General features: G+C 35.4%; 1 protein-coding gene across 2 annotated transcripts in view; it reads right to left on the bottom strand.

Annotated features, from left to right (window-relative positions):
* UBR2 (ubiquitin protein ligase E3 component n-recognin 2) overlaps nt 1-27579 on the bottom strand; it is a 154402-nt gene that overhangs the window by 65924 nt on the left and 60899 nt on the right. Inside the window, exons 8-18 of one of the 2 annotated variants that reach the window (XM_044000706.1) lie at nt 22399-22519; nt 19766-19873; nt 19215-19303; nt 17873-17971; nt 13809-13972; nt 13080-13179; nt 11870-11998; nt 8184-8367; nt 2745-2806; nt 2449-2559; nt 313-378 (exon numbers count right to left, since the gene is read on the bottom strand). In XM_044000706.1, coding sequence (XP_043856641.1) covers nt 313-378; nt 2449-2559; nt 2745-2806; nt 8184-8367; nt 11870-11998; nt 13080-13179; nt 13809-13972; nt 17873-17971; nt 19215-19303; nt 19766-19873; nt 22399-22519 — 1233 coding nt within the window. Of the gene's footprint in view, nt 1-312; nt 379-2448; nt 2560-2744; nt 2807-8183; nt 8368-11869; nt 11999-13079; nt 13180-13808; nt 13973-17703; nt 17803-17872; nt 17972-19214; nt 19304-19765; nt 19874-22398; nt 22520-27579 lie in introns of both variants that reach the window. The other variant, XM_044000705.1, reaches the window with a different exon arrangement.

Raw genomic sequence — 27579 nt, 5'->3', positions numbered from 1 at the left:
GAGGAATACTTAATAGACATGTAACAACTTTTTGACTATTGCTATTTCCAAGTATCTCTCCAATTTTCTCAATTGCCTCTTTGTAAATTCTGAAACAATCTATATTTCTTATAAAATTATGACCAAATATTTGATTTCTCTTCTAAGTTCTCTTTTTCTGGACATTTTTTCCTTTAATAATGTTATTACTTCTTATTTTCAGGCTACTACCCTTTATTCTCTTAGGATTAAAAAAAAAATTTTCTGAGTGCTACAGTAACACCAATAAAATAAAATCTGTGTTAATTAAGTTGAATATCTTGATCTCATTACCTGAAGCATTACTATATCCTTGTCAAACATCTCACGTCTGCATTTCACATTATGGTAGTAATAAATCTGTAAAAAAAAACAACCCAAAACACACATCAACTTTCCTAAATAATTTGTCTTTTATTTGTATAAAAGCATTCTAGCATACTACAAATGACAGCCTTTTTGATCCACCGATCATGTATGTGTAGCTATAGAGCAATGAGAATAATTCTATGTTCTGTGGATCAAGGTATAGACATATCTAATGTAAAACCTTTTTAGCTTATTCTGGTCTTTCCTGGGTGGAAACTCATATCAAACTTTTTTGAGCTGTTATTGTTCTCTTCTAGAAGATTCTGCTAAGTTCCAGGGTTTGGTGCAACCTACACAATGCCATTCACAACTGAGAACATCTACAGGACCTCCCTAGTCATAAGGAATCATGAAGAAATTTCATTACTAGATGTTGAAAAAGGAGTCACTGGGTGTGAATCCTACTTCAGACATCAATCTGTGGTGTAACCCTGGGCAAGTCACTTCATTTCTCTAGGCCTCAGTTTCTTCACATGTAAAATGGTGACATCAGATCAGTGGCCACTTTCAACTCTAAATCTAAAACCCTTTGAGTGGATTCCTTTTTAAATTGGACTTTGTGTTGGATATTCACTGTGCAAAACTGAAAAAGATCTATTCCAGGGAATGTGTGCTTACTAAAAGAGGTGAGCTGTCATGTGGCAAAAATAAGAGATGATAAATGGACAGCTTGATTCCTGAATTTATCCATGAAGGGTTAAAAGATCTAGAGAAAGGCCGCAAGTGTACTGAGTAGACCTTAAGGGAGGAAGGACATGAACAAGCTTCACACAGGAGGAGGTCATATGACCTGAAGTGTTGGAGGATAAAACAGCCATGTAGTAGTACTAATAGTTCAAAGGACTTTATACGCCATTTAGAAGAAATCCTTTATTTTACAGATAAGGAAACTGAGGCCCAGAAAAGGGAAATGACTCTTTTAAGCTCATACATGTAGGAAATATCAGGGACAACCAATTATTTTGATTCCAAATCCATCACCCTTTCCAATACACCATGATACCTTTAGGCCCAATGTCACTGATGAGGTGATGAAGTTAATTAAGTAGTATTCCTAAGATTACCAGCAGAACAAACCTCCTGGATCTATCCCTGTAATCATAACTCCCCTATTTCCAGCTTGCAATCTAGCGAAAATGAGGCCAATAGGTATGAAAAAAAAAGAAAACAAACTCTAAACTGAATCCAAACTAGGTGGAGTTTGACAGTAATATAATAACAGCTTTTAGCTCAATTTGACAACAACATTTAGATTAGTGCTTTGATTTTCTACTTTTTTTTTTTTTAAGTGAGGCAATTGGGGTTAAGTGACTTGTCCAGGGTCACACAGCTAGTAAGTGTTAAGTGTCCGAGGTCGGATTTGAACTCAGGTACTCCTGACTCCAGGGCCGGTGCTCTATCCACCGCGCCACCCAGCTGCCCCTGCTTTTCTACTTTTGACACTGTGTTTCTTATGTATCTCCCAATGATGGAATATGAGAACTTTGGATTGTATGATTAAATTTCTAATTTTTAAAATCTATTATAGCTTTTAAATCAATGATTCAGTGCAATGAAAACTATAGTAGCTAATAAGAAATTAGCTACTATATCACAAATATTATCTCATTTTATTTTCACAACAATCCCAGGAGGTAAATCCTATAATTATCCCCATTTTACAGATGAGGAAATTGAAGCATAGAGAAGTTAAGTGTCTTTTTTTCTTTTGTTTTGGCGGGGATATGAGGGTTAAGTAACTTGCCCAGGGTCACATAGCTAGTGTCAACTCTGAGGCCAGATTTGACCATAGGTCCTCCTGAAGCCAGGGCCGGTGCTTTATTCACTGTGCCACCTAGTGAAGCTAAGTGTCTTGCCCAGGGCCATACAATTAGTTTCTGAGGTTTGGTTTCAAGTCTTTTTTACTCCAGGTATAGCCCTCTATCCACTATACTCTACCCTCTATCCATTGTGCTCTACCCTCTATCCACTGAACTCTCATTCCAGCCACTGCACTACCTATGCCTTGATTAGAGGCTGGGAAGTGGTGTAAAATCCTCCCCCAAAATTTGAGATACTAACCTGATTAACAAGAGAAAATCCATTTCTTCTCCACATTCCTGCATGCACTTGGGCACATAGCACAAGGCATCGAAGGGGGTGTTCTATCAACATGGGCGGACTGAGCTCACTCTGCAAAAAATAGTCACATAAAATCTTAGCTAGTATATTATATTAACAGGAGCACATGGGCAAGGAGACTTTGGACTAAGTATAATTTTAAAAAATTACTTTTAAAGATAAAGGTAATTGGGACTCAAATATAACATGAATGCTACAGAAATAGGAATTTGCTTTTAAATTTCAGTACCACTTACCAGAGGAAGTAACTCTGGAAATTTATATGCCACTTCGCTTTTGCTTAGCAATACATGCAAACCTGAATGGGAACACAAAACCAAAAAAAAAAGGTTTTTTGAAAGAAATATAAACAACCATTCACTTTATAATTTTTCCATTTAACTTTTTTACTCCTTCAAATCTATAAAGTTACCAATTAAAATTCTAAATGAACTGTACAATGAAACAAGTCTTTTGATGTAAGTGGTTTGACATGACTGCATAGATGCAGTCCGTTTTCATTGTGCTCCACATGGAGTAACAATTCAGGATTCCAGTTCTGGGGAAGCAGAACAGAGGGACTGGGAAGAACGGTGGGTGTGTTGTAAGGGAATATGACTTCAAATCCTGAACTTGGGCAAGCCACTTAACCTATCTGGGCCTTAGTTTCCTCACCTGTAATATAAGGGTATTAGACTCAATTTTAGGTCCCTTAGAGCTAGAGCTCTAAATCTTAAATCCACAATTAGTCAGTCAAAGAACATTTATTAAGTCCTCCACTGTTCCAGAGACTGTGCTGGGAACCAGGGACACAAAGACAAACATTAAGTAGTCAGTCCCTTCTTTTAAGTTTACATTTGATTCAAAGAGATAACTAATTACATCTGAAATTCTACATCAGGCCTTTCTTGGTTGCTTCTATGCTTCCCGTCTCCCTCGCTAGTCCCTTTCCTTTGAGATTATCTTCTATTTACTCTGTATACGTTATCACCCTCATTAGACTGTGCCTTTCTTGGGAGCATAATTTTTATGCTTACCACACAGTGCCTGGCACATAGAAGTTCTTAATAAATATTTGCTGACTAACTAGTGGAAATGTACTAGTAGTGCACTAGGAGGGGAAATATACACTCAGAGCACAGCAAAAGCAAATCAAGCATTTACAATGAACCAAAATGAACATTATGGGTCAAGCCACCTAAACAGATTCGTGGCCTGTTTAAAGTGGGCCATGTAACTGAAACTTAGGATAAAATTCAACAAATTCTTATTAGGCACCACTGCATAATATGTTAAGAGCTAAGAGAGACAGAAAGACAAAGATACAATCTTCTCCCTTCAAAGAATTTATAGTCTAAGTGAGAATACACATGCACAAATAAATAGAATAGAAATTAGAATATTGTATAAGAGTACAAATTGCTATGAGACCAAAAGGGGAGAGTTCACTTCCAGGTGACGAGATGCACTGTCAGTAGATTGCTACAACATCTATCTATCAAAGACTGGTGTTGGACCTGGGGCTTAGGATCCCATTGACACTGACCTCAGAATTAAGTTTCTTAGATTTTATAGTTTAGAATCATAACACCCCCCCCAAAAAAAAGAATCATAACACCCACAACCTCTGACAAAAAGGGGCTTCTTTAGGCATTTTTTACTCTGTATTTCACTTTGATTACTCCATTTATGTTGTTTTTCTCTTCTTATTCAAATCCAAGCCTATCACTTCTTTTAAGGCTGGCCTCAAGGGACATGTCTTCCAGAGCCTTCTCCAATTCCACTGCTTGTAAAGGACTTCCTTACTCTATATCATTCATCTCTTAAATGTGTTTTAAATATACTCAACTACTACATGGTTTCTTTATATTCCGACTTATTTTCTACTTGTTTCATGTCTGTATCCTTAGGAAATGGGCCTGTGATTTCACTGATAGAAGGAATTCCAAAATGAGTAACTCCCTCTAACCTGGCAGGTCGACCAACGCCCTGTTCCAGCTGTCAATTCACTAGGCCATTCTGTCTCACAGATGTGAGGACAATCTGGCTGCAATATCTGTCACCCAACACCTCCAGAGCCTATAACTTTATGTCCTTAATGAGGAATATACATTGAGGCCAGGGAACTGTTTATTCCCCCAGAGTCCACAGCTGCATGTACAATCAACAGGCTTTCAAGAATGCCTTCTAAGTGAATTTGGAGGCAGTGAGGAACTAGCCTTAGAATTAGAAAGGGACAGGATTCCAATACTTCCTTCTTGTGTAAAGAAATCATATTGTATTTTCTAAATCAGCCTTCTATAATTTTCAGGTGTCCTTATAACAGGCACAATCATAGATTTTTAGAATTGAAAAGAGAATTTAGACATCTTCTAGTCTAAAATGTCCAACACTGTCATTTGATAAAGAAACAAATAATTTGTTCAGGTCACAGAATTAATTAATGACAAAGAAGCTTGGTACAAGAGTCTTAGTCCAATGTTCTTTTTTAGTATTCTACTGGTGCCATTGGCTCAGATTCTTGATACTATTGTCAAGAGCTAACATTTATAGTAGTCCTTTAAGATTTGCAATGTGTTTTACATATATTATTTCATTTGATCCTTACAATCCTGCCAGATATGTATTGCTATTATCTTCATGGGGGGGGGCGGGCAATGGGGGTTAAGTGACTTGCCCAAGGTCACACAGCTAGTAAGTGCCAAGTATCTGAGGTCAAACTCAGGTACTCCTGAAATCCAGGGCTGGTGCTCTATCCACTGCACCATCTAGCTGCCCCCTATTATCTTCATTTTACAGATAAGGAAACTAAGGCTGAGAGAGGACAAGTGACTTGCTCAGGATCACACAGCTAGTAAGTGTCTAAAACAGAATCTGAACTCAGTCTTCCTAATGAGGTCTAACACTCTATTCACTGTGCGACCTAATTTTCTCACTGTATAATGGTTCCTAAAAAATTATCATCTGCAAAAATTCTATGATAAAATATCTTTTTATACTTATAGCATATAATGTTTTATATTTTAGTGTTCCAAAAGCCTTAGAATGCAGTTTAAAGCTATAAAAGACCTTTGGAACACGCTTTATATTATTATTATTATTATTAGCAGTAGTCGTAGTAACAATATTTATTGGTAAGTGCTTTACAAATAGTATTTTCTTTTATTCTCATAGCCACCCTGGAAGGCAGGTACCATTATAGATAAGGAAATTGATTTTGAGAGAGATTAACTGACTTGTCCATGAATTCACAGATAGTGTTTGAAACAGAATTTTAACTCAGTTCTCCTGATTCCAAGTCTACCCTTCTATCTATACACTATACCACCTAGCTGCCTATGTGTTCACAAATACACAAATATGTACTGTATATGGTATATATATATATATGAATTCTATACACATATACAAGCCCTCTTGAATACATATATATCCATGGACATGAACACACACAAGATCTCTTGAATTATTTTGGGAAAAATACTTCAGAACCAGAGATGTCCTAACTTCTAGGGACAGAACAGAATGGGTAAAGTTCCCTGGTACGACAAAATGGGTGTAAATCCCCATTGTCTGGCACATAGGCATACTAGCAAGATAATATAATGATACTCAAAATATATATACCCTGCATATGAAAATTTTCTTTATTGGCACACTGTACTGAATGACTTCTTGTTGTTTGTCCTTCATTCTCAAAGAGGACCATGACATTGAAGTGATGTCATGATTTGCACTGAACTGGATTTAAGTAAGAAAGGGCTATGCAAGGTTACCAACCTTATTCTCTCCTTTGGTGCCAGCTGGGTCCAGTGGCAAGATATATATCAGGACGACAGGAGATGGTCCCAGAAGTTTGAGACAATTGGGGTTAAGTGACTTGTCCAGGGTCACACAACTACTAAATGTCTGAGGTGAGATTTGAACGCAGGTCTTCCCAACTTCAGGGCCAGTGTTCTACCTACTGTGCCACCTAGCTGCTCTACTGAATGACATTCACAAACTGTACAGACTAGAGTCATGCTACCACTTTAGTACATTTAGTGGTAGTAAGGGAGGTAGGGGTGTTCAGACCTGGGATTTCATCAATGTTGGGAATTCCTTTCAACAATGAGTATTTGAAACTTATTTGCAATTTATGATCTTAAGACTGCATGGATCACTCAGTTGTTAAGTAACATCTCATTGCCACCCTGCTACAATATATTAGAGGAAGAACTTGAACCTAGATCTTCCAGATTCCAAGGGAAGTCTTTTCATATCATAAAACAATGTAAAAGTGTAAAGAATCCTTATGTAGGTCTGGTACTCGCCTCAGAATTGTATAATCTAGTAAGATTAAAGAGATGGGGACTTTAGAGAACCCTTTCCCTAACATGGCCTAACAGGGTATGTGTCCCAGAGGAGGGCAACATCAGTCCAATAAATACTGTGATAGCTCTGCCAAAATGGCTCCAGGATGGAGGGGAGAGATGCAGGTTATAGATTCCTGACCCTGGCAAGCAGATAGCTTCAATCTATATTCTACTTACTAGGGACCACTACGTTCCCCTTTGGCCCTCATCACCTCCTGCCTAGACTATTGTAATGGCCTTCTTGCAATGAGGTAGGTGTCCTTACCACAATTCTCTCCCCACTCCAATCCATCGTCCAACACAACTGTGAAAGTGATATTCCTTAAGTATAGATCTGGCCCCATGTCATTCCTCTACCCAATAAACTTCAATGGCTCCCTATGGTTTGCTTCTAGGATCCAATCTAAACTTGTGTTTGGTTTTTAAAGCCCCTTTTCACAAGCTAGACCCAACCTATTTCTCCAGCATCATTCAATATTATTCTCTTGCCAGAAGAAGTCCAGGTAAACTGGACTTCTGTTTCTTATATGTGGAATTCTGTTGCTCATGAACCCATTTCTGATCCCCTCTCTTTCCATCTCCTCAATGACTTTGAATTTATTTTCTTTACATTTCTTCTGTAAATACTTATACCTGAACTTACATACATACCTGTTGTCTGCTCTGATAGAATGCTCTTTGAGAGCAGAGATTGCTTAAGGCTTTGTACTTGGGTCTCCAATGCAAAGTCCTTGAAATATTCACAGCAGACACTTATAAATTCTTTTTGATTGATTACTTGGGGCATATAAACTAATCTTTTTAAAATGAAAAAAAGGGGCAGCTAGGTGGCGCAGTGGATAGAGTACCGGCCCTGGAGTCAGGAGTACCTGAGTTCAAATCTGGCCTCAGACACTTAGCTGTGTGACCCTGGGCAAGTCACTTAACCCCAACTGCCTCACTAAAAAAAGAAAAAAAATCTTCCTCTAAATACTCTTGGCAGCAGCAATAACCAGTGACAGGCCTTCCCTAGGCCTAAAATTTAATTAGATATTTATAAAAGCAGCAGGTGTGAAGAACCAAATGTATAGGTCATTTCTATTTATTAGCATCTACTTTATGAAAGTTTCTGTATTAGCTGTTCTCAAATTATAAAGAAAAAGCTATGCAGAGGTGTAGCATAAAAAATATTGTAATATAAACACAAAAGACATCAATAAAACATCTTTAAAAGTCATTAAAAGATCTGAATATACAGATAAATTTAGGCTGCTCTACAGGCTAAGCTGATTTGCACTCCATAAGAGATAGTATTATAAATTAAGACAAAAAGAAAACTGCAAATCTTCTGAGATTATTTACCTGCAAGTAAGCGAGAGACTGGAAGGTGAATGCTAACTTTTTCTTGGGAGACACAATATCTGATGGTATCAACTGCATGTCCGCAGAGGTTTAGTGTGATGGGCTGTTCTCCATCGGTGAAGCCACCATGGCACTGCGTCAACACTGCCAGGCATTTCTTATATGCCTCGATCAGCACCTTTTCCTGGGAGGGAAGATTGGATGTGTGCTAGTCAGTAAAAGCTAGGTGCCGGAAACAACCAACATACATCTCCAAGGCCAAGAATGACAATTGTTTTGTGATCATAAAGTCAAATAGCTCATTTAGACAACATTCTGAAAAGTTAATTGAGTTGGGGGACATGACAGAGGCACCAGGCAATCACAGAGCAGTAGCACAATACTGGTCTGGATTTTTACTGTCTCTTCCATCGCCTCCTGTAAGTTTATTGTAAAATTACCAATAATTGTGGAAAATAGCAAGGTCAGCCCTAGTCAAAAGGGTTGTGATTCTGGGCAGTCAGACAGATTTCCTCCTCCTACTGACCTGCCCCCAAACTTATGGGTCCTTGGGCAAATCACTTAACCTCTCAGTGCACCAGCAAATCTCTAACACAAAGTTCAGAGTAGTTGCCAACCTTTACTGATAGAAGGAATTTCCTCACAGTCGTCCAGTTTTAAAGATAAAACAACTGTTATCTAATTATACATTAAGTTGGAAAACTGATGTCTACTTAAGAGCAGAACAGGATCCTCTGATAAAATAGGGAATAAGACCTGGGGGCAGAGGCAGCATAAAGACTCCCACAAAGTCCAGAGGCATTCTGAGAAGGCAACAAGCCTTGGGCATTACAGCAGGGCCACCTCAGGCAGTGGTTACCAGGGATAGGTGGAATTCATACCAAACAAAACCGCCTATTTCAATTTTATTTTCTGGCCCTGGAGATTCAACAACAAAATCAAATAACAAATACCATCTGAAACCTACCCCATATCTAGTCTTATACTAAGTGCTATGAGAGATATGAGAAGTATCCTTTCATTGAATTTACAGAGTAGTCAGAGAAACAATGTAGGAGCAGAATATAAAGTACAAGTGGTCTGACAAACTATAAATGCTTAAGATTGTTGTATGGAAAGGTTATTCAGAAGAAAGGTATGCCAGAGAAGTCAGGGAAGATTTCATAGATGAAGGAGGAAATGAGCTGAGTCTTGAAAGATGGGGAGGTTATCAAATACAGACAAGAGGAAAAGGTATTCCACGTTAAGGAGTGGCATGGGCAAAGTCATGGGGATAAGAATAAGTAAGGTGTGTACAGAAACATATGAAAGGGCTGAAAGTAATAATGAAAGATAATTCATAATAATGAATGTTGAATAGACAGGATCATAGATTTAGAGCTAGAAGAAACCTAAGGGATTATCTAAGTAAAACACTTCATTTTATAGATAAAGAACCAAGAGGTTAAAGAACCAGCCCAAAGTCACATAAATTGTAAGTGGGAAATCCAAAATGTAAACCTGGGTTTTCTGCCTTAAATCCAAATTAAGTGTTTTGTTTTTTTAAATTATGAACTTGAAACACCAAAAACCCCCAAAACCAATACAGCAGAACACAAAAAGAGGACTGTATTTGCAATTGTGACTGTTCATTTCATACCATTAACTTTTTTAAATGTAAAAAACATAAAATTCCACATTACTTTAATAACTGTTCTGCTTGTCTATGTTTCCTTCTGAAATTCTTTGTGTTCTTTTCTGTACCTTATTAAAAAAATGTTTCAATGGCCCCATTTAAAAAACTTATTTTTGTTTTCAACATTTGTTTAGATAAGATTTCCAATTTCAAATTTTTCTCCCTCCCTCCCCTCCCTCACCCCTCCCCTAGACAGCAGGTAATCTGATATAGGTTTTTTTAATATATATATACATGTATATAAAATAACATTAAACATATTTCTGCATTGGTCAGGTTAGTATGGCCCCATTTTTTAAAAGACATTATAATTACTTAGGCCCAGCAGCCCATCTCTCCTCCCCCAATTAAAACTAGACTTTGTGGGAGATGCAGAGTGGAGCTAGATTATAATAGGCTTTGAACGAATATGGTACTTAATGTGGTAGTCTTGAGCAAGAAAATGACTTGAATACTTTTAGTAAGAATACTCTTAAAAATTCACAGAATTTTCTGTATACACATTGGTTATGGGAGAGAATAAGGGAATATGGAGAAGAGAAGTGAGGCAAGGACAGTAGGTGTTGCAGTTATCAAGGCATAAATTTACAAGAATCTAGATTAAGGTAGTGGCTTTGAGAAAGGAAAAGAAACAGTGACTGAAATTACAAATATAGGATTTGTGCACAGGTGATGGAATAGAACTAAAGGTATGAATATGGAGTCATCTGCCTAGTGCTAGTAATATATTCACCTCAATAAGTATTTGCAAATGAAGACATGGAGCTAGGTGATATCTACAAGGAAATAAGTAAATCAGGAGGACTGATAAACAGAATCAGAAGTCAGATTGATAAATAATAGTTAACTGTCTCTTGATCATTCAGGATAGCTAACTCATGTACATAACTGAAGCCTTCCCCAGTGTTTAGATTGTTCATAATAGAATAGGTTTCATACAAATTTTTTTTATCTCAAGTTTCTTTTTGATTTCTTAACATTAACAAGGACCTTTTTTAATGCTACATTAAATATATGGATGTATGGATGGTCTTTGGTTTGAAAGAACCCAAATGGCTTAAATTGAATTTCAGTTAAAAAAAAACAAACCAAAAAACCCAAACCATAATCTAGAAAGCAAGGACTATGTCATCAATTAGTTTTTTTATATCACAATAGTACCTGCTACAGGGTATACTTACAACAGCATAGTAGTTCAAGCACTATGGGGAAACACCTATGGTCTGTATGCAATTTCAAGTCTAAATTTCATTAAATTGGAGGGTGAGTTCTACAGTAGCCTGCCATTACAAGTATCATATAATTCATGGCACACCTTTGGGGTGCCACTGGCCTACGGTGTAGTATTGTTTTGTTTTGTTTTTTGGGTTTTTTTTGCAGGGCAATGGGGGTTAAGTGACTTGCCCAGGGTCACACAGCTAGTAAGTATCAAGTGTCTGAGGCCGGATTTGAACTCATATCCTCCTGAATCCAGGGCCGGTGCTTTATCCACTGCGCCACCTAGCCGCCTCCTGTAGTATTGTTTTTTAATACATGTATGGGGCCTATCTACTTTTAAAAGCCTGATGTCCAGGAATCATATGCAATGGTGAATTAGTGACCTTCTCAAGTCAGATACCTGATAAGGCAAATTACCCTTCTAAGAATACACTCAAGATACACTTAAAATCATAGTTTCTAAGGCAAAGAGTGTCAATCAAATAGCATAATATAAAGTTAAGTTTTTCTTCACTAGACATAATGTCTTCAACTAACTGTCTTAAAATTGTTCTCAGAAGGTGGAAATGATTATTTAAAGTTTGGAAACTGCTGAGAAGTAAAAATAGTTTTTGGCCTAATCCTTATAACTCATGGATACAAATGTACAAACAATGACAATTTTTTTTTTATGTACTCATGAACTTCTGTTTTAGGATAAAAGGAATCTTCACTGAAAACAAGATCCATTAAAGCTCCTCTTCACCCATCTCTTTGATCTTGTGTGTAAGGTGACACATAAGTATACACTTACATCCAAAGCACACCAGTCCTGCATCATGGAGATGACATGTGTTAATTTCATTTGTAATGTAAAAGCTGCTTCCCATTCTGGTTCCATTTCAATATGCTGTCCTACTTGGCGTGTAATTGGATCCATTCCCTAAGAGAAAACAAATATAAACTGGAAATCAAAATACATTATAAATTTAATATAATAATTATATTGAAATTTAACTGTCCCATATGGGATAGACTACACTTTATTAAAGGGAATCTTTAAAATCCTTTTTTCAGCTCAATGATCTTGTATAAAAAATGTTGCAAGATTTTGAAAAATGAATGAAAAAGTCATAGGCTAAAATTTGTCCAACTATCCCATACTATCTCAGAGTATACTCTTTTTCATAATTATTCTCCCCTTTGAAAGTAAAGCATTTTTCCAGTCTCAGAAAAAAAGACAACAGAAAAACAGAAAAGCTAAATTCTCTACCTCAGTTCATTAAAAAAAAAAATTTAATTTATAGAATTTAGGTCTAATTGCCGTGGAATTAGCAGATTTAATTAAATGGAAAAGCCAAATCCTAAAATATGTGCAGTATATTAAAAATAAAACAAACTTTTTTCCCTTTAAAAAGTAACTGAAAGATCAAATTGGTTCATATGCCTAACTTTATGTATAGCAGTCCACTTGTCTTTTTATAATTAAACTAGTTAAAATTTAACAGCTGCTCCTTGCTGGAAAATTCAGCGTCTCTTTTAGGATCTTTCCAGAAAAGGAATAGAAACAGAGGAAAAATAATTTCACTGTAGTATATGACTATCTATCAAACAAACAATCAGGATGGTGAAAATTTAATATTATGGTTTCCAAATCAAGTAAATTGTATTGTAACAACACAATATGTATGTATGTATTTATAGGTGGACATGTAATAATAAACATAGTTGTACCTCTCAAAAGAAATGAAGGAAACAATTGAAAATATTAACATTACATAAAAAAAACTTCTGTAACATTAGATTAATAAATAGATTCCAGGTAAGATCCTTCCACTTAACATCTTGATAATGCTTTTTCATTAAATGGACCCAAATGGACCCAAACTGTCATACCTTTAATTTCCCAAATGTACATTTAGCCTCAAGTTAAGAAATATTTTAAATGTGATGGGACTTATCTTAGTAATAATCTACAAAAACAAAATCATTCTTGACATTTTTTAATATGCTGGTTCACATACCTGCATGCATTTTAGCAGTTCTAAGAAAGCATCAAATCCCTCTAGGAACTTGTGTCTCAGGTCATCTGACCATTCAGTGGGTTTACTAATCAACACATATCTAAATAGAATGAAAAGAAATTATGAAAAATGTAGGAGTTTTTAACATTTAAAGTCTTTAAAAAAAGTTTAGTTTACTTTTTCCCAACTAACAGGTATTTATTTTCCCCCTTCTCACCTTGTTTTTCCAAAGGGAAAAAGAAAGAAAAAATCCTATAAGAAATATGTGGTCAATATATAATTTATGTTGAATTGTTTGAGTTCATGGGGCGGGGGTGGGAGGGGAGGAAGAGAAGTTGGAACACAAAGTTTAAAAAAACATTGATGTCAAAATTTGCTTTTACATGTAATTTGGTTTTTTTGGTGAGGCAATTGGGGTTAAGTGTCTGAGGCCATATTTGAACTATTTGGAAAATAAAAGTCAAAAAGAAAAGAAAGAAAGGAAGGAAGGAAGGAAGGAAGGAAGGAAGGAAGAAAGAAAGGAAGAAAGAAAGATGCAGTCAAGCAAAATAAATGTCCACATTGGACACTTCAAAAAATGTATGTCTTAGTTTGTATCTTGAGACTATCACCTCTCTCTCAGGAGGTAGGAAGTGCGTTTTATTATGGGTCATCTTGAATTGTAGCTGGGTACACTGATTAGATAATAATTTAAGTCTTAATTGGTTTAATAATAAAGCAACTGCTTACTTGAGATCTAAAATAAGGCTCTGAACCCTCCTGAACTTGAAGGCTTGCAAGGCTGTGTATCGTTCAAATTGAAACCTGCCCTGGATATCTCGATGTTTTAAATGATCCATAAAAGTCTTGATGATGGTGGTCATAAGGTTTTCTTCTGTGATTAGCATTCGAGCCTAAACAAAAGTATATTAGAATATTTTGTAATAAAATACCTAGTCACTGAGTAGATAAAGCAAGAATCACAGGATTTCATAAACTATACATATTTTTAGTTAGGGCCTATTTCTCCCCCCAGGCATGATAATAATAGATATTTGCTAATATTTCTTAATTACTGTTAATTGTTGTTTTCCCACTGAGGATACAAACTATTCAGGAAGGTCAAAGAATTACAGAGGTCCTTGTTTTTCAAGAAAGGTATAATGGTCTGTTCAATGGCAGAACTAAGCTACATATTTATTTGAATTAATGTGTATATATAGATAAGAAATATAAGCTATATAATAAGAAATCTATGCCAGAGGAGCTCTATAAGTGTCAGACCTTATTTCATGCACTCTCCTTAGTCAAGACTTCCCAACTATAATGACAGAATGTAACCTTTTGATATTCCCAATGACCCCATTTTGCTTTCCTGTTCCAATAGATTGTTCCTTAAGTCTTGTCCTTCTAACCCCACTGAGTATACCTGATATTACCCAGTATTTGGACCAGTGTACTGGAAGGGACTAAGTGACTACCCAGATTAGATTGTGCATATGTTATTTATAAAACAAAGAAGAAGTAACAAGCCATGTCAGGTTGACCACACTCTCATGACGATTATAAACTCAGAAATTTGCACGGAAAGGGTAAGAGAAAAATGTTCCAAAGAGGAAGATGAAAGAGTTTTCATTACTTCACTCCCAAGTGAGACTAGACACAATATAGCCCAAGGTACTGAGAAAAAAAGATGAAAAGAAGTCTCAAGGTTAAAGGAAACCTCAAAGCTGTTAATAAATTTCAATGGCACAAAATGTGGTATTTATACTTGTCTTATTTCAGAAAATATGACCACAGATTTTTTGAGGGCCAGTAATTTGTTCAGATTCTGGTACTAACAGTTGCTTAGAGGCACTGTGGCACAGTAGAAAGCATGCTAAATCTGGAACACTGAACTTGGAATCAAGGGACCTGAGTTCACATCCCAAGTTCTGCCACTTACTTGCTGTGTAAGTTTGGGCAAGTCACTTAACTTCTAGGACTCTCAGTTTCCTTATCCATAAAATGAGAGGGTTGGTCTAGATGACCTCGGAAGTTCCTTCCATCTCTATATCTATAATTCTATAACCACTAAACTTATTGCTCAGGGTTCTGATTCTTTTGACTGGATGCCAAATCCAGTAATTAACAGAGTGGGTCATTTTTACTATTCTACTTAACACAAGAAGAGTTATCTACTAGTTTGGTCCAGGGAATCTTAAAGCCCAAATCTGACTTAACATATTATAGTTCTGCTGGCAAAGGAAAGATCAAAAGGGGCTTGCTATTGTCTCTAATAACTGCTTATTATAAGTCTGGTACCTTGTAACTTTTTTTTTTTTTGGGGTGAGGCATTTGGGGTTAAGTGACTTGCCCAGGGTCACACAGCTAGTAAGTGTCAAGTGTCTGAGGCCGGATTTGAACTCAGGTCCTCCTGAATCCAGGGCCGGTGCTCTATGCACTGCGCCACCTAGCTGCCCCTACCTTGTAACTTTCTAATCTCTAAATTGCTAATAGTTTCTCAAGGTGCCATTCTACACGAATGAAATAGATATTTAGAGTTAATTATAGAGCTCCAATTCACCATGATAACACTTATCTTTGGGACTCTACTGTGTGTGTGTGTGTGTATATATGTCTTTTCTTCACTTTATTTCAGAATATCAATCTGTTACTTACCTTAACATTCTCACTCTATGTAATTCTCAGCCTCATTTAGAGATGCCAGTCTCCCACCACACACCTAACTTAGTATGTTCAAAATAACAAGGCAAATCCTCTAACACTCTGGAAAAATTCATAGGATAAGAATAAGTCTCAGTGCTCACCAACTCCTCTTGAGTTGTACTGTATGTGGTGTAGACAGCACACACATTTGGTCAAATAAATTGGAATACATACTAATCATAAAATGTAATTAAATTATTTAAAAACATAATCTCTCTGGACTATCCTATTATTAACTGAGAATGAAACTAGCTCTTACCCAAGTCTCAAGAATTGCTACCTATTATTTCATGGATGTCAACAAACAGAGTTTCTTTTTCAAGGATGGGATATGGATTCGGTCATATTCAATACCTTTGTCGATATCCAGAAGGAGAGATTATGTCATGGATATGACTAAGTTGGACAAGAGTGGGAAAAAGACTTTAGCACTTTGTAAGGTAGGGACAGAAATTACATGAGCATCATAAATTAGAGAAGTGACCAGGAATAACCAGGAATATACATGGAGAGAGAAAAAAATAAAGCAAGCAGAGTATTTGGGAGTCGGAGATGTTATCACAATTAAGTTGAGGAAGAAATCAGCCAGAACTAGTGCTGAAAGGCAAGTCTGGCACCCTGATAAATAAACAAGCACTCAAGATGCTGATTTTTATGGAATATCCTGCCATAATAAGACTAGGGACATGAAAAATCAGTGATACTTTGGGGGTAAATTTAAATGATTTTTAAAAGGTTGGAAAATAGGACCTTGAAGAAACAGGGTTTTGTTTTAATCAGGAAAAGAAAAAGTTAAAGGATAACCTCAAGTGCAATCATTCTTATTTTAAAAAAGATGATACTATTGCCAGAAGAACATGCTATCTCAGCAGTTTACCAGTCATGGGGATATATTCTGAATTATCCAAACTCTCTTAGGGACACCACATACAGGGCTGTTCAGGCTTTGGCACAACGTGACCATAGAATAATTTTTACACTGGCTCCTAAGGGGATCTGGCCTGTGTATTTAGTCTAATTAGTTTGAAACAGATAAATTAATCAGTCTTGACAACATTTTCATCCTCATCCCCACCATTCCTCAGCGATGTAAATAATTTTATTTAATTCTGCACTTTTCTCTGTCACGCTTAGAACTTGAATAAAGTAAAAGTAGTCTTATCAATCAATCAACAAGCATTCCTACAATGCCCATTATGTGCTAGGCAATGAAATACAAATACAAAAAGTGATACAATCTCTTCTCTCAAGGAGCTTGCACTACAAAATAAGGCTACAGTAATGCCTCACTTATCCAGTATCATCAGATAAATTTCACTAAATATCTGACTGTGCTAGTATAGAGCCTTTGACAGAGGTATAAAATATTTTTTATATTTCTTCTAGATAACTGAAGATTTACTACTTCACCTTTGATGAAAATATTTCAAATATGTATTACATCATTCTATGTCTTATTAAACATGTCACTGGACATAATTTAATCTTATCTTGGTGAGTAGGAGTCATTTTAATGAGTTACTGGATTGGGAAGTAATACACCTGCTAGGGCTGATAATTTTGTTGCCTCCTCCCTCTCTCACATGTCTCAGCATATCAATTTCTAGCAGCTCCCCTATCTTTGGCTATCTGGCTACAAGAAATACAAGAACCAAGGTTTAATTATACATGCAACTCTAAGTGGTTGTAGTCTTAAGAGTAACTCCCCTGACAAATAAAATTCACATGTTTTGTGACAGCTATTTTCACAGCTACAAAGCTTTTTCTCATGGTGCTGTGTTCCAAACAATTGAGGTTGTCCTAAGTCAGGCAGGCTTTCAAAATAAGTGGAGCATTACTGTATTTGGGTATATGTAAATCTTAGCAGTTTAAAATTTAAGGCTTTAGTGTCACTAACAGAAAAGAGGAAAATTCTTCTTAGTCTTTCAGTACTTACAAGTGAAGGAACCGTGAATATCTGGACTGAGAGGTCTGCGATTGAAAACTCTCTGTCGTGGTCATCTGTCACATAATCACTCTGCAAACGCTCATAGTTCTATTAAGAAGGCAAAAAAAGGCAAGGAGTGCCAACTATCAGTTAAGAAGAAAAGGCGAGCACTACTCACCAGAGTAGGTGCAGTGAAGAACTGGACAGATAGAGCAGTCACCGACACTGCTCGCTCGTGATCATCCTCCATAAAATCTCTCTGCAACTGCTGGTAATTCTAAACAACAAGGGGGAAATTCACCTCTAATCCACACGGATAAAATTTTTAATAGTTATAATGAATAGTCTGTACTGAGGAAATTCAAAGAGATAATACTGGTACAAAAAGGAGTTTTCCTTCCCATGAAAATCATTCAAATAATCTCTTAGAACTAACTAGTTTTATGATGGCTACTGTACTTCTGGGAGGCACACAGTAGCAGCTTAGTACTGACAGTAAGATAGAACATGTTCTCAAAATATTATCATATGATAGAGGGAATAAATATCAGCCATGTTACAGTTCCTGAAGATATTATTCCTTGGTCTTACTTCATTGTAGCTAATACCTACAGAGTAGATAATTTAATTTTGGACTGCCAGAAGGAGGAGTGAGAATCCAAATGTACATCACCAAAAATTCATGACTTTTAAACCAGATACATATTAAACTAAGGCTATACTCTATCTAAAAGTCTACAGAAGGAGCAGCACCTTAATTTCATAGTGATAATAGCTTTAAATTCTCCATCTTCAGTCTGCTGTTTCAAGTCCCATTCAGAGCTAACTATAGGGAGATGTACAGTATATTGGTATAAACACCAAACCAAAGATTATTGACCTGAGGTTAGTCCATGAGCTTATTTTAAAAATGGTCTGATAACTACATTTCAATAAAATTTATCTCTGTTCTAATCTTATGTAATTTATAGCATTTAAAAACATTATTCTGGGAAGGAGCCCATAGACTTCATCAGACTGACAAAGGAGTCCATGACAAAAAAAGTTTACAAAATGGGATTCCTTTCCTGCAGCTCTATTAATTTTTCAGTTAACAAAAGATAAGAAACAGCTACCTCTTTATTAAAATTTTTTTTTGGATCCCAATCCATTCAACAAATTCAATTAAATACAGACTAGGTAGATTTAAATGTTTGGTCTGAAAGAACTAGGAAACATGAAGAAAATTTAGACTTGATTGTAAGGAAAAACTTTCCAACTAGTAATGACATCCAAAATGTGGAACAGGCTGCATCAGGAGGTGGGAGTGGAGATCTTCAAGAAACAGCTGAATGACCACTTGTTAAGTAGGTTGTAGTGAGTGTGACTCGATGGCTGTTGAGTAAGGTCCTTTCCAGTTCTGAAAGTTCCCGATTCTGTTATCAGCTGTTAAATTGCCAGCTCTATGTATTATTGGCCAGACCCAGTCCATTATTTATGCTGCTTATTTTAGAGGTTTTCAAAGTTGGAAAACTACTTACTTTGGCAAAGTGGATGGCAAATAGTTTCTTATATTTCAAATCCATAAGTAAACTGCTCATGAACAACTGATGATAGACACTTCTAGCTCCTATTAAGGAAAAGATCAGGGCATATGAGGAAAGCAAGAAAGTTATTTCCAAGGAATTTTAAAGATGTATTGTAAACCTCAGTGCTTTCATCTTTAGTTCTCCTTCAGGGACAGCACATTTGTGCTTCACTAGCAGATACTGAAATTCATATTTACTTTTAGGGATATATAAAAGACAAAGAACCTCATTGATATCTAATTTTCTGACACAACTTCAACAAAAGTGAAAATATCTTTGAATTTGTACTCTAATTTTTTGTCTAAAAATGAGAATGAATTTCTTGACTAAAATAATTTCTATTTGTAAAAGGATATACAATAAAGTACTAAGATCTATCTAATAGTTACTCAAAACATAAAACCATTAAACACACCTGCTAACACAAACTTTTCAAAAAAGAATCTTCTACTATTTTGAATATATTTCCTTTACAACTTAAAAAAAGAGAGTTAGAGATTCACCTTTCCATAATTTTGAATCACATAGCATCAATTTATCCACAAGAGAGGAGTTTTCACCATCTGGTCCTTGTTGTAAACCAACTTGACATAATATTCGACGAAGTCCATCTTAAAAAGATATGAAGCAACTACTTCAGACAGGAAAATATTTTAAATGGAGATTTTAACACAAATATCAAGTTAAATCTAGCTTTTCTATATATGTTCTTAAAACTCAAAACATATCTAAAAAATGAAAAGGATCAGCCATTTTTAAATATCTTCACAAAATGGCAAACTCAGAGTGATTTATAACTCTACATTAAAATTTATACCTTTAAAAGAGAATATGAAAATGGAAGTAATGACTTCTCATGCTTTAAAAAATTTCATTTAAAAAAAAAATGAGTTCCCAATCACCAAAGGAAGCTGTGGAATAGGAGAAAGAGAACAAGCTATAGAATAAAAAATTCTGGGGATTCTAATCCCAGCTTTGAGATTTACTACTCTCACAATCCAGAACAAGGCATTTAAACTTCTCTACTCTTGAGGCTCTCTGTAAGGAAAATGCTTTATAAAGTACTCAACAGTGTGCATGTATAAAATGTATGTGTGTACATATATAATATGTATAAATAAGTAAATGCTATTATTATTATAATTTTTCTTTGAGCAAATTTTATACTATAACTATATAGTAGTTACTGCTCCCAATATTTATAAATAAAACCTGGAATAATCTAAATCAGGATTAAAAATTCAGTAAATAGCTAAGTAATAGATTGGAAATAAAAGGACCTGGGTTCAAAACCTGACTACCACTTACTACCTGTGTGACCTTGGGCAAGTACTACACCTCCCTGGGCCTCTGTTTCTATAAAATAGGTGGTGGTAGATTCAATGACCTCTAAAGACCTTTCCACCTCTAAATCTATAATCCTATTTTATAGTTAGTACTTATTTAGAAATGATATTTATATTTCCATATTACTTTATAATCAATCTTAGTTAGCAAAACAATACAAAGGAAGCCCATAAGTGCAATAGGTAACAAAGCATTTTGCTAGTCTATGAACACAAACTTTTAAAATGTAATTCATAATATAACAAATGTTAAGAAGTTTCTAATCTGTGACAAAATTACTAAAATGTACATTCTATTTCAAGGGGAATATAAAATAATTACTAAGACAAAAATTAACAAAGAAAGCCAAGAGCTACCAAATTATGCTTACTCAAAGTAGTTTTCAAATAAAGTGGCTACCCCCCATAATCAATATAATAGACAATCGATAATCATAGCTGTATGTCACCTTCCAATATTAAGATTGTTAGGGAAATGAGGGTGTTGATTTTTTCTTTTAATAAAAATCCTCAAGCTACTGTGGTGGTATAACACCTGTAATCCATTACAGGGGAGGCTGAGGCTGGTGGATTGCTTGAGCTCAGGAGCTATGAACTGTAGTGTGCTAAGCTGATGAGGTATTTACATTAAGTCCAGAACCAGAACCAGAAACCTGAAGTGAGTGGCCATTAGGCTACCTATGAAGGGGCAAACCAGCCAAATTTGGAAATGGAGAATGTAAAAATTCCTGTGCCAATCAACACTGGTATTAAGGGCATGAATGGTCAGTACGCTTTCAACCTGGGAAAGACAGGGAGATCTATGCTCTTAAAAATGGATAAAAATTTCCCCAAATTTTAAATAATAATCAAATTAATATATTATGAAGTTCTGTCACAAAGTACTGTCAAGAATCCTCATGAGATATTTTTTTTTCAGGGAACATGGAATGAACAGAAATGAAAATATCAATATCCTTATTTCTTGGTGTCAAAGAAAAAAATTTAAGTAGTGTGAAAATCTACTGAAAACTCAACAGCAAAAACATCCCAGGTATTTAACAAAAATACGTGGAAGTTCTCAAAGGTACTCCTTTTGGGGGCAGCTAGGTGGCACAGTGGATAAAGCACCGGCCCTGGATTCAGGAGGACCCGAGTTCAAATCTGGCCTCAGACACTTGACACTTGCTAGCTGTGTGACCCTGGGAAAGTCACTTAACCCTTATTGCCCCACTCCTCCCCCCTCCCCCCCAAAAAGCAACTCCTTTGTTTCAGCACTTCTTTTGAATAAAGCATGTCAGGTACCTCAGTCACACCCCTGCTTTCCCCTTCTCTGACAAGAATAATGTTTGCTTTTGGGGCTTTGGAAGCCACACAAGAAACAGAGAACTATAAAAGTTCTTAATGTTCTAATGACTATACAAAATGTCCTTTAGGCAAATTCTCAAACTATATGGAGGAAAGCAAACCAAGATATATCCTTTTTTAACTATATCACTCAAATACAAATCAGTCAGAATTTTGATGACAAAAATATAAAGGAAAACATTCTGGTAGTTAAAAAAACCAAAAAACTCCAAGTCTAAACATGACTAACACCAATAATGAGTCAAACTATGAACTAAAATTATCTTGAGTATATCTACACATGCAAATCAATGGGATGAGGGCAATAGGAGTTGTCAAGGAAATCAAATTCAATTTTTTAAAAAAAAACTCTTCCTTTGCTGTTTTTAAAAAATGGTTTAGATATGATGCTACAACATTTCTTAATAATAATTCGCCCATTATTAAAAGAGTGGATAACATACCTGAGTATCCAATAACACTGCCAAGCCAAGTCAAGAGCTTCAAACCAAAACTCTGATGTGCAACAATAGATGAATGCATGACTTGCACTTTCAGTGGTTTAGTCTGTCGACTGGTATTTCTCTTAAAAAGAAAAAGCAGAATGAATAACAGAACTTAAAGACAGATTTGGGTAATTGTTTTATTTAACATAGCAATGATCCATAACTGCTCATGTCTGCAAAAGCTGACTGTTCTTAAAGGTCAATATTATTTCAGTAAAGTTACTTAGATGAAAAACCTCAGGAAAATTAAAATCACAAATAACCCCAAAGGTTCTTAATTCTGAATGCTATAGCATTATATCTGAACCATTTGAAAAAACAGTAAGTAAAGGTCTTTTGGACTGAATTTGATGCCCAAAAGGCAAAGGAAAAAAAAAGATATGTGCATAAGCAAGGTTCCAGCACATTATCAAGGATGATTTAAATGTAAGAACTGGTAAAAAAAAGACTTAATTGGGGCTATTTGTGAAAGGAAAAAAGAATCCATGTATACATATTACATGTAATAAGAATAAAAGATACCAGAGAGACAGCTTAATTGGTGCATTATTAACACTGATAGAACAATATTAACACTGAAAGAGGAAGAGGAAGGTCTCTCCTGTGTTAGATAGGTCTGCGGAGGATTTATGGGAAAAGGAAAAGAAATATAGATGGGAAAGTATGAAGGCCTTAGGATCTTCATTAACAGAAAAAGTTATCACATTAATGAAATCATAGATTCAAAGTTTCAAAGTGCAAAATTGCATGTGGGCACAAGATTACACTTGGCTTGTCTGAAATATTTTAGAATATTTGCCACTAAGGACAAATACCTGTTCAACTGAAACATGGTGATTTATTTCATACAAATTATGTGAGAAAAAATTGTTGAGCCATACTTCATATGAAACAAAAACATCTAGCATTTATCCCAAGAAATTTTACCACAGAAAGTTGGTCCAAAACCTAAACAATTTTTAAAAAATCTTTTAATATTTCTACTTCTTATATCCTGACCAATCTGCCTTTTAAAATTTCTTTACTGGGGCAGCTAGGTGGCACAGTGGATAGAGCACCGGCCCTGGAGTCAGGAGTACCTGAGTTCAAATCTGGACCTCAGACACTTAATACTTACTAGCTGTGTGACCCTCGGCAAGTCACTTAACCCCAATTGCCTCACTAAAAAAAAAAAAAATTCTTTACCAATTACCTAAATGTTTATGCAGCCAATGTTAATATATGGTTAAAAGGTGTTATTCTCATGGAAAAGTTTAATGGTGACCAAACTAAAATAGGTTAAAGTTTCAAATGGTCATCTAAACAATTCACATAAATCTATGATAGTGTCAACTTTTCTATTTACATTCTAGACAAGATACTCATTTGAGTCTGTTTTTTATTAAACAGTTGACAAAAAAAATTACACCCCCCACTTCTTTTAAGTATTCTACTGCCTGATTTTTCCTTAAACTTTATTAAAAGAAAACTACAATTAAACTACAAGCTCAAAAATATGTGATCTACTCAATGCATTTTGAAGCCTATTTTTTTAGCACCTAAGCATCTATTCATCTTATTTTCTGATCACCATCAAAGCTGATTTTTGTTCAGTTAGGTAAATACATTTAGTTTGTTTTAAAATTATTTTATGTCTTAACATATTATTTTTTTCAAATACATATAATGAAAATTTTTACAATTGTTTTCTGAAATTTTGAGTTCCAAATTATCTCTCTCTTCCCCCTCTCCTCTCCCCTCATTGATAAGGTAAGCAATTTTATATAGTTATACATGTGCAATCATGCAAAACATTTCCATATCAGTCATGCTATAAAAAAGAACACAAGCCCTCTCCCCTGCATACTTTTTTTTTTTTTAAGTGAGGCAATTGGGGTTAAGTGACTTGCCCAGGGTCACACAACTAGTAAGTGTTAAGTGTCTGAGGCCGGATTTGAACTCAGGTACTCCTGACTCCAGGGCCAGTACTCTATCCACTGCGCCACCTAGCTGCCCCACTCCCCTTCATACTTTTTTAAAAGTATGTATGCTTTGATCAGTATTCAGACTCCATCGGTTCTCTAGAGTAGATGCCATTTTTCATTATAAGTACTTCAAAATTATCTTAGATTATTGTATTGCTGAGAATAGCTGTCATTCACAGTTGATGATCATACAATATTTCTGTTACTGTTGTAAAATGTTCTGATTCTGCTCACTTCACTTTACATCAGTTCATGTAAGTCTTTCTAGGCTTTTCTGAAAGCATCCTGCTTATCATTTCTTATAATCGTATTCCACCACAATCATAAACTACAACTTGGTCAACCATTAATTGATGGCCATCTCTTCAATTTTCAATTCTTTGCCATTACGAAAAGGGCTGCTATAAATTTTTGTACATATAGATCCTTTTCCTTTTTAATTCCTTTGGGATATAGACCTAATTGTGCTATTGCTGGGTCAAAGGGTATCCCCTTTTGGCGTAGTGACAAACTGCTCCCATAATAGTTGGATCAGTCTACAACTCCACCAACAGTACATTAGTGCCACAATTTTACCATATTTCCCCCAACATTTGTCATTTTCCATTTCTATCATATTAACCAATCTGATAGGTGTGAGATGATACCTCAGAGTTCTTTTAATTCACATTTCTCTATAGTTATTTAGAACATTTTTTTTCATATGACTAGAGATAACTGATTTCTTCTTCTGAAAACCGGCTGTTCATATCTTTTTACAATTTATCAATGGGGGAATGATTTGTATTCTTATAAATCTGACTCAGTTCTCTATATATTTGAGACAAGGCATTTATCTGAGAAACTGTCTCTAAAAATACCCCTCCACCCCTGCCCTGCCAATTTTCTGCTTTCCTTCTAATTTTGGCTGTATTGGTTTTATTTTTCAAAAACTTTTAAATTTAATATAATCCTCAGCTGGGTATAGAAATCTAGGTTACCATGCAGGAAACTAGGAGGGGAAGGGAATAAGAGAAAGGGGGTTTGGTGAAAGAAGGGAGGACAGACTGGGAAAAGGAAAAGTTAGAAGCAAAACACTTTTGAGAATGGACAAGGTGAAAGGAAAGAAAAAGTAGAACAAATGGAGAAATTAGGATGGAGGGAAAATACATAGTAATCATTATTGTGAAAAAAATTTACAGCATGTTTTTCTGATAAAGACTTCATTTCTCAAATATATAGAAAATTTATAGAAATAAGAGCCATTGATAAATTGATAAATGGTCAAGGGATATGAACAGGTACTTTTCAGAAGTAGTAGTCAAAAGCTATCTAGTTATATGAAAAAGTACTGTACATCATTAATGATTAGAGAAATACAACTTAAAACAATTCCACACTTATTAGATTGACTAATATGACAGAAAAGGAAAATGACCAATGCTGGAGGGAATGTAGGAAAATTAAGACGCTAATGTACTGTTAGTGAAGTTGTATACTGACTCAACCATTCTGGAGTGCAATTTGGCACTACAGGCTATTAAAAAAGGCTATAAAACCATGCTTACCCTTTGACCAAGCAATATGACTACTAGGTCTATATCCCAAAGAGATTAAAAAACAAAAAGGAAAAGGATCTATGTGTACAAAAATATTTATAACAGATCTTTTAGTGGTGGAAAGAATTGAAAATTCTGCTAGGTGGTGCAGTAGATAAAGCACTGGCCCTGGATTCAGGAGTACCTGAGTTCAAATCCAGCCTCAGACACTTGACACTTAGTAGTTGTGTGACCCTGAGCAAGTCACTTAATGCTCATTGCCCCGCCAAAAAAATTTAAAAATTAAAAATAATAAAAAAAAGAAAATCGAGGGGTTGTCTATCAATTGGGGAATGGCTGAACAAGTTGTATTATATGATTGTGATAGAATACTATTGTGCTATGAGAAATGATGAGCAGGATGTTCTCAGAAAAACCTATATGAACTGATGCAAAATGAAATGAGCAGAACCAGGGGAACATTGTATACAATAATAGCAATACTGTATGAAGATCAACTGTGAATACCTTAGGCATTTCCAGCAATACAATGATCTAAGACAATTCTGAAGAACATATGAAAGGTGCTGTCCATCTCCAGAGAAAGAACTGGTAGAGTCTAAATGTATACCGAAGCATAGTTTTTCTTTATTTTTTTTTGTCTCTGTTTTCTTTCATACCATGACATATAGAAATATGTTTTGCATGACTATACATGTATAATTTGCTTGCCTTCTCAATGAGGGGAAGGGGAGTGGAAAGAATTTGGAACTCAAAATTTGAAAAAAAAGGTTAAAATTGTTTTTACATGTAATTGGGGAAAAGTAAAAATATTAAGTTATTAATTTAATGCAATCAAAATCATCTATTTTATATTCCACAATGCCCTCTATCTCTTGTTTATTCATAAATTCTTCTCCTACTCATAAATCTGATATATATTACCAATATTTATATCATCTCCCTTATGTATGGCTCATGTATCTATTTCGACCTTAACTTGGTAAATGGTTTAAGATATTGGTCTATACCTAGTTTCTGTCAGACTGCTTTTTAGTTTTCCCAAATTTTTTTTTGGGGGGTGAGGCAATTGGGGTTAAGTGACTTGCCCAGGGTCACACAGCTAGTAAGTGTTAAATGTCTGGGGCTGGATTTGAACTCAGGTCCTCCTGACTCCAGGACTGGTGCTCTCTCCACTGTGCCACCTAGCTGCCCCCCCCCAATTTATTTTTAACCAAATAGTGAGTTCTTATCCCAAAAGCTTAAATCTTCAGAACTGTCAAAGGGTAAGATCTGTCAAAGACAAGGTTACTATAATCATTTACTACTATGTATATATACTCTGTTTCACTGATCCACCATTCTATTTCTTAGCTAGTACCAGGTAGTCTTGATAATTCCCTTATAATACAGATTAAGATCTGGTACTGTTATACCTCCTTCCTTTACATTTCCCCTCCCCCCATTAATTACTTTGATATTCTTGACCTTTTGTTCTTCCAAATGAATTTTGTTATTCTTTTTTCTATCTCAATAAAAGAAATTTTTGCTAGTTTAATTGGGATGCCACTGAATAAGTAGATTAGTTTAGGTAGAATTGTCATTTTTATTATATTGGCTCGGTCCACCAATGAAGAAATATTATTTCTCCAATTATT

This window comes from Dromiciops gliroides, chromosome 4, assembly GCF_019393635.1.
Source record: "Dromiciops gliroides isolate mDroGli1 chromosome 4, mDroGli1.pri, whole genome shotgun sequence".
NCBI classification, from domain to species: Eukaryota; Metazoa; Chordata; class Mammalia; order Microbiotheria; family Microbiotheriidae; genus Dromiciops; species Dromiciops gliroides.
Note: the sequence above shows the minus strand (reverse complement) of the source record. Positions and strands in the feature narration are given on the sequence as shown.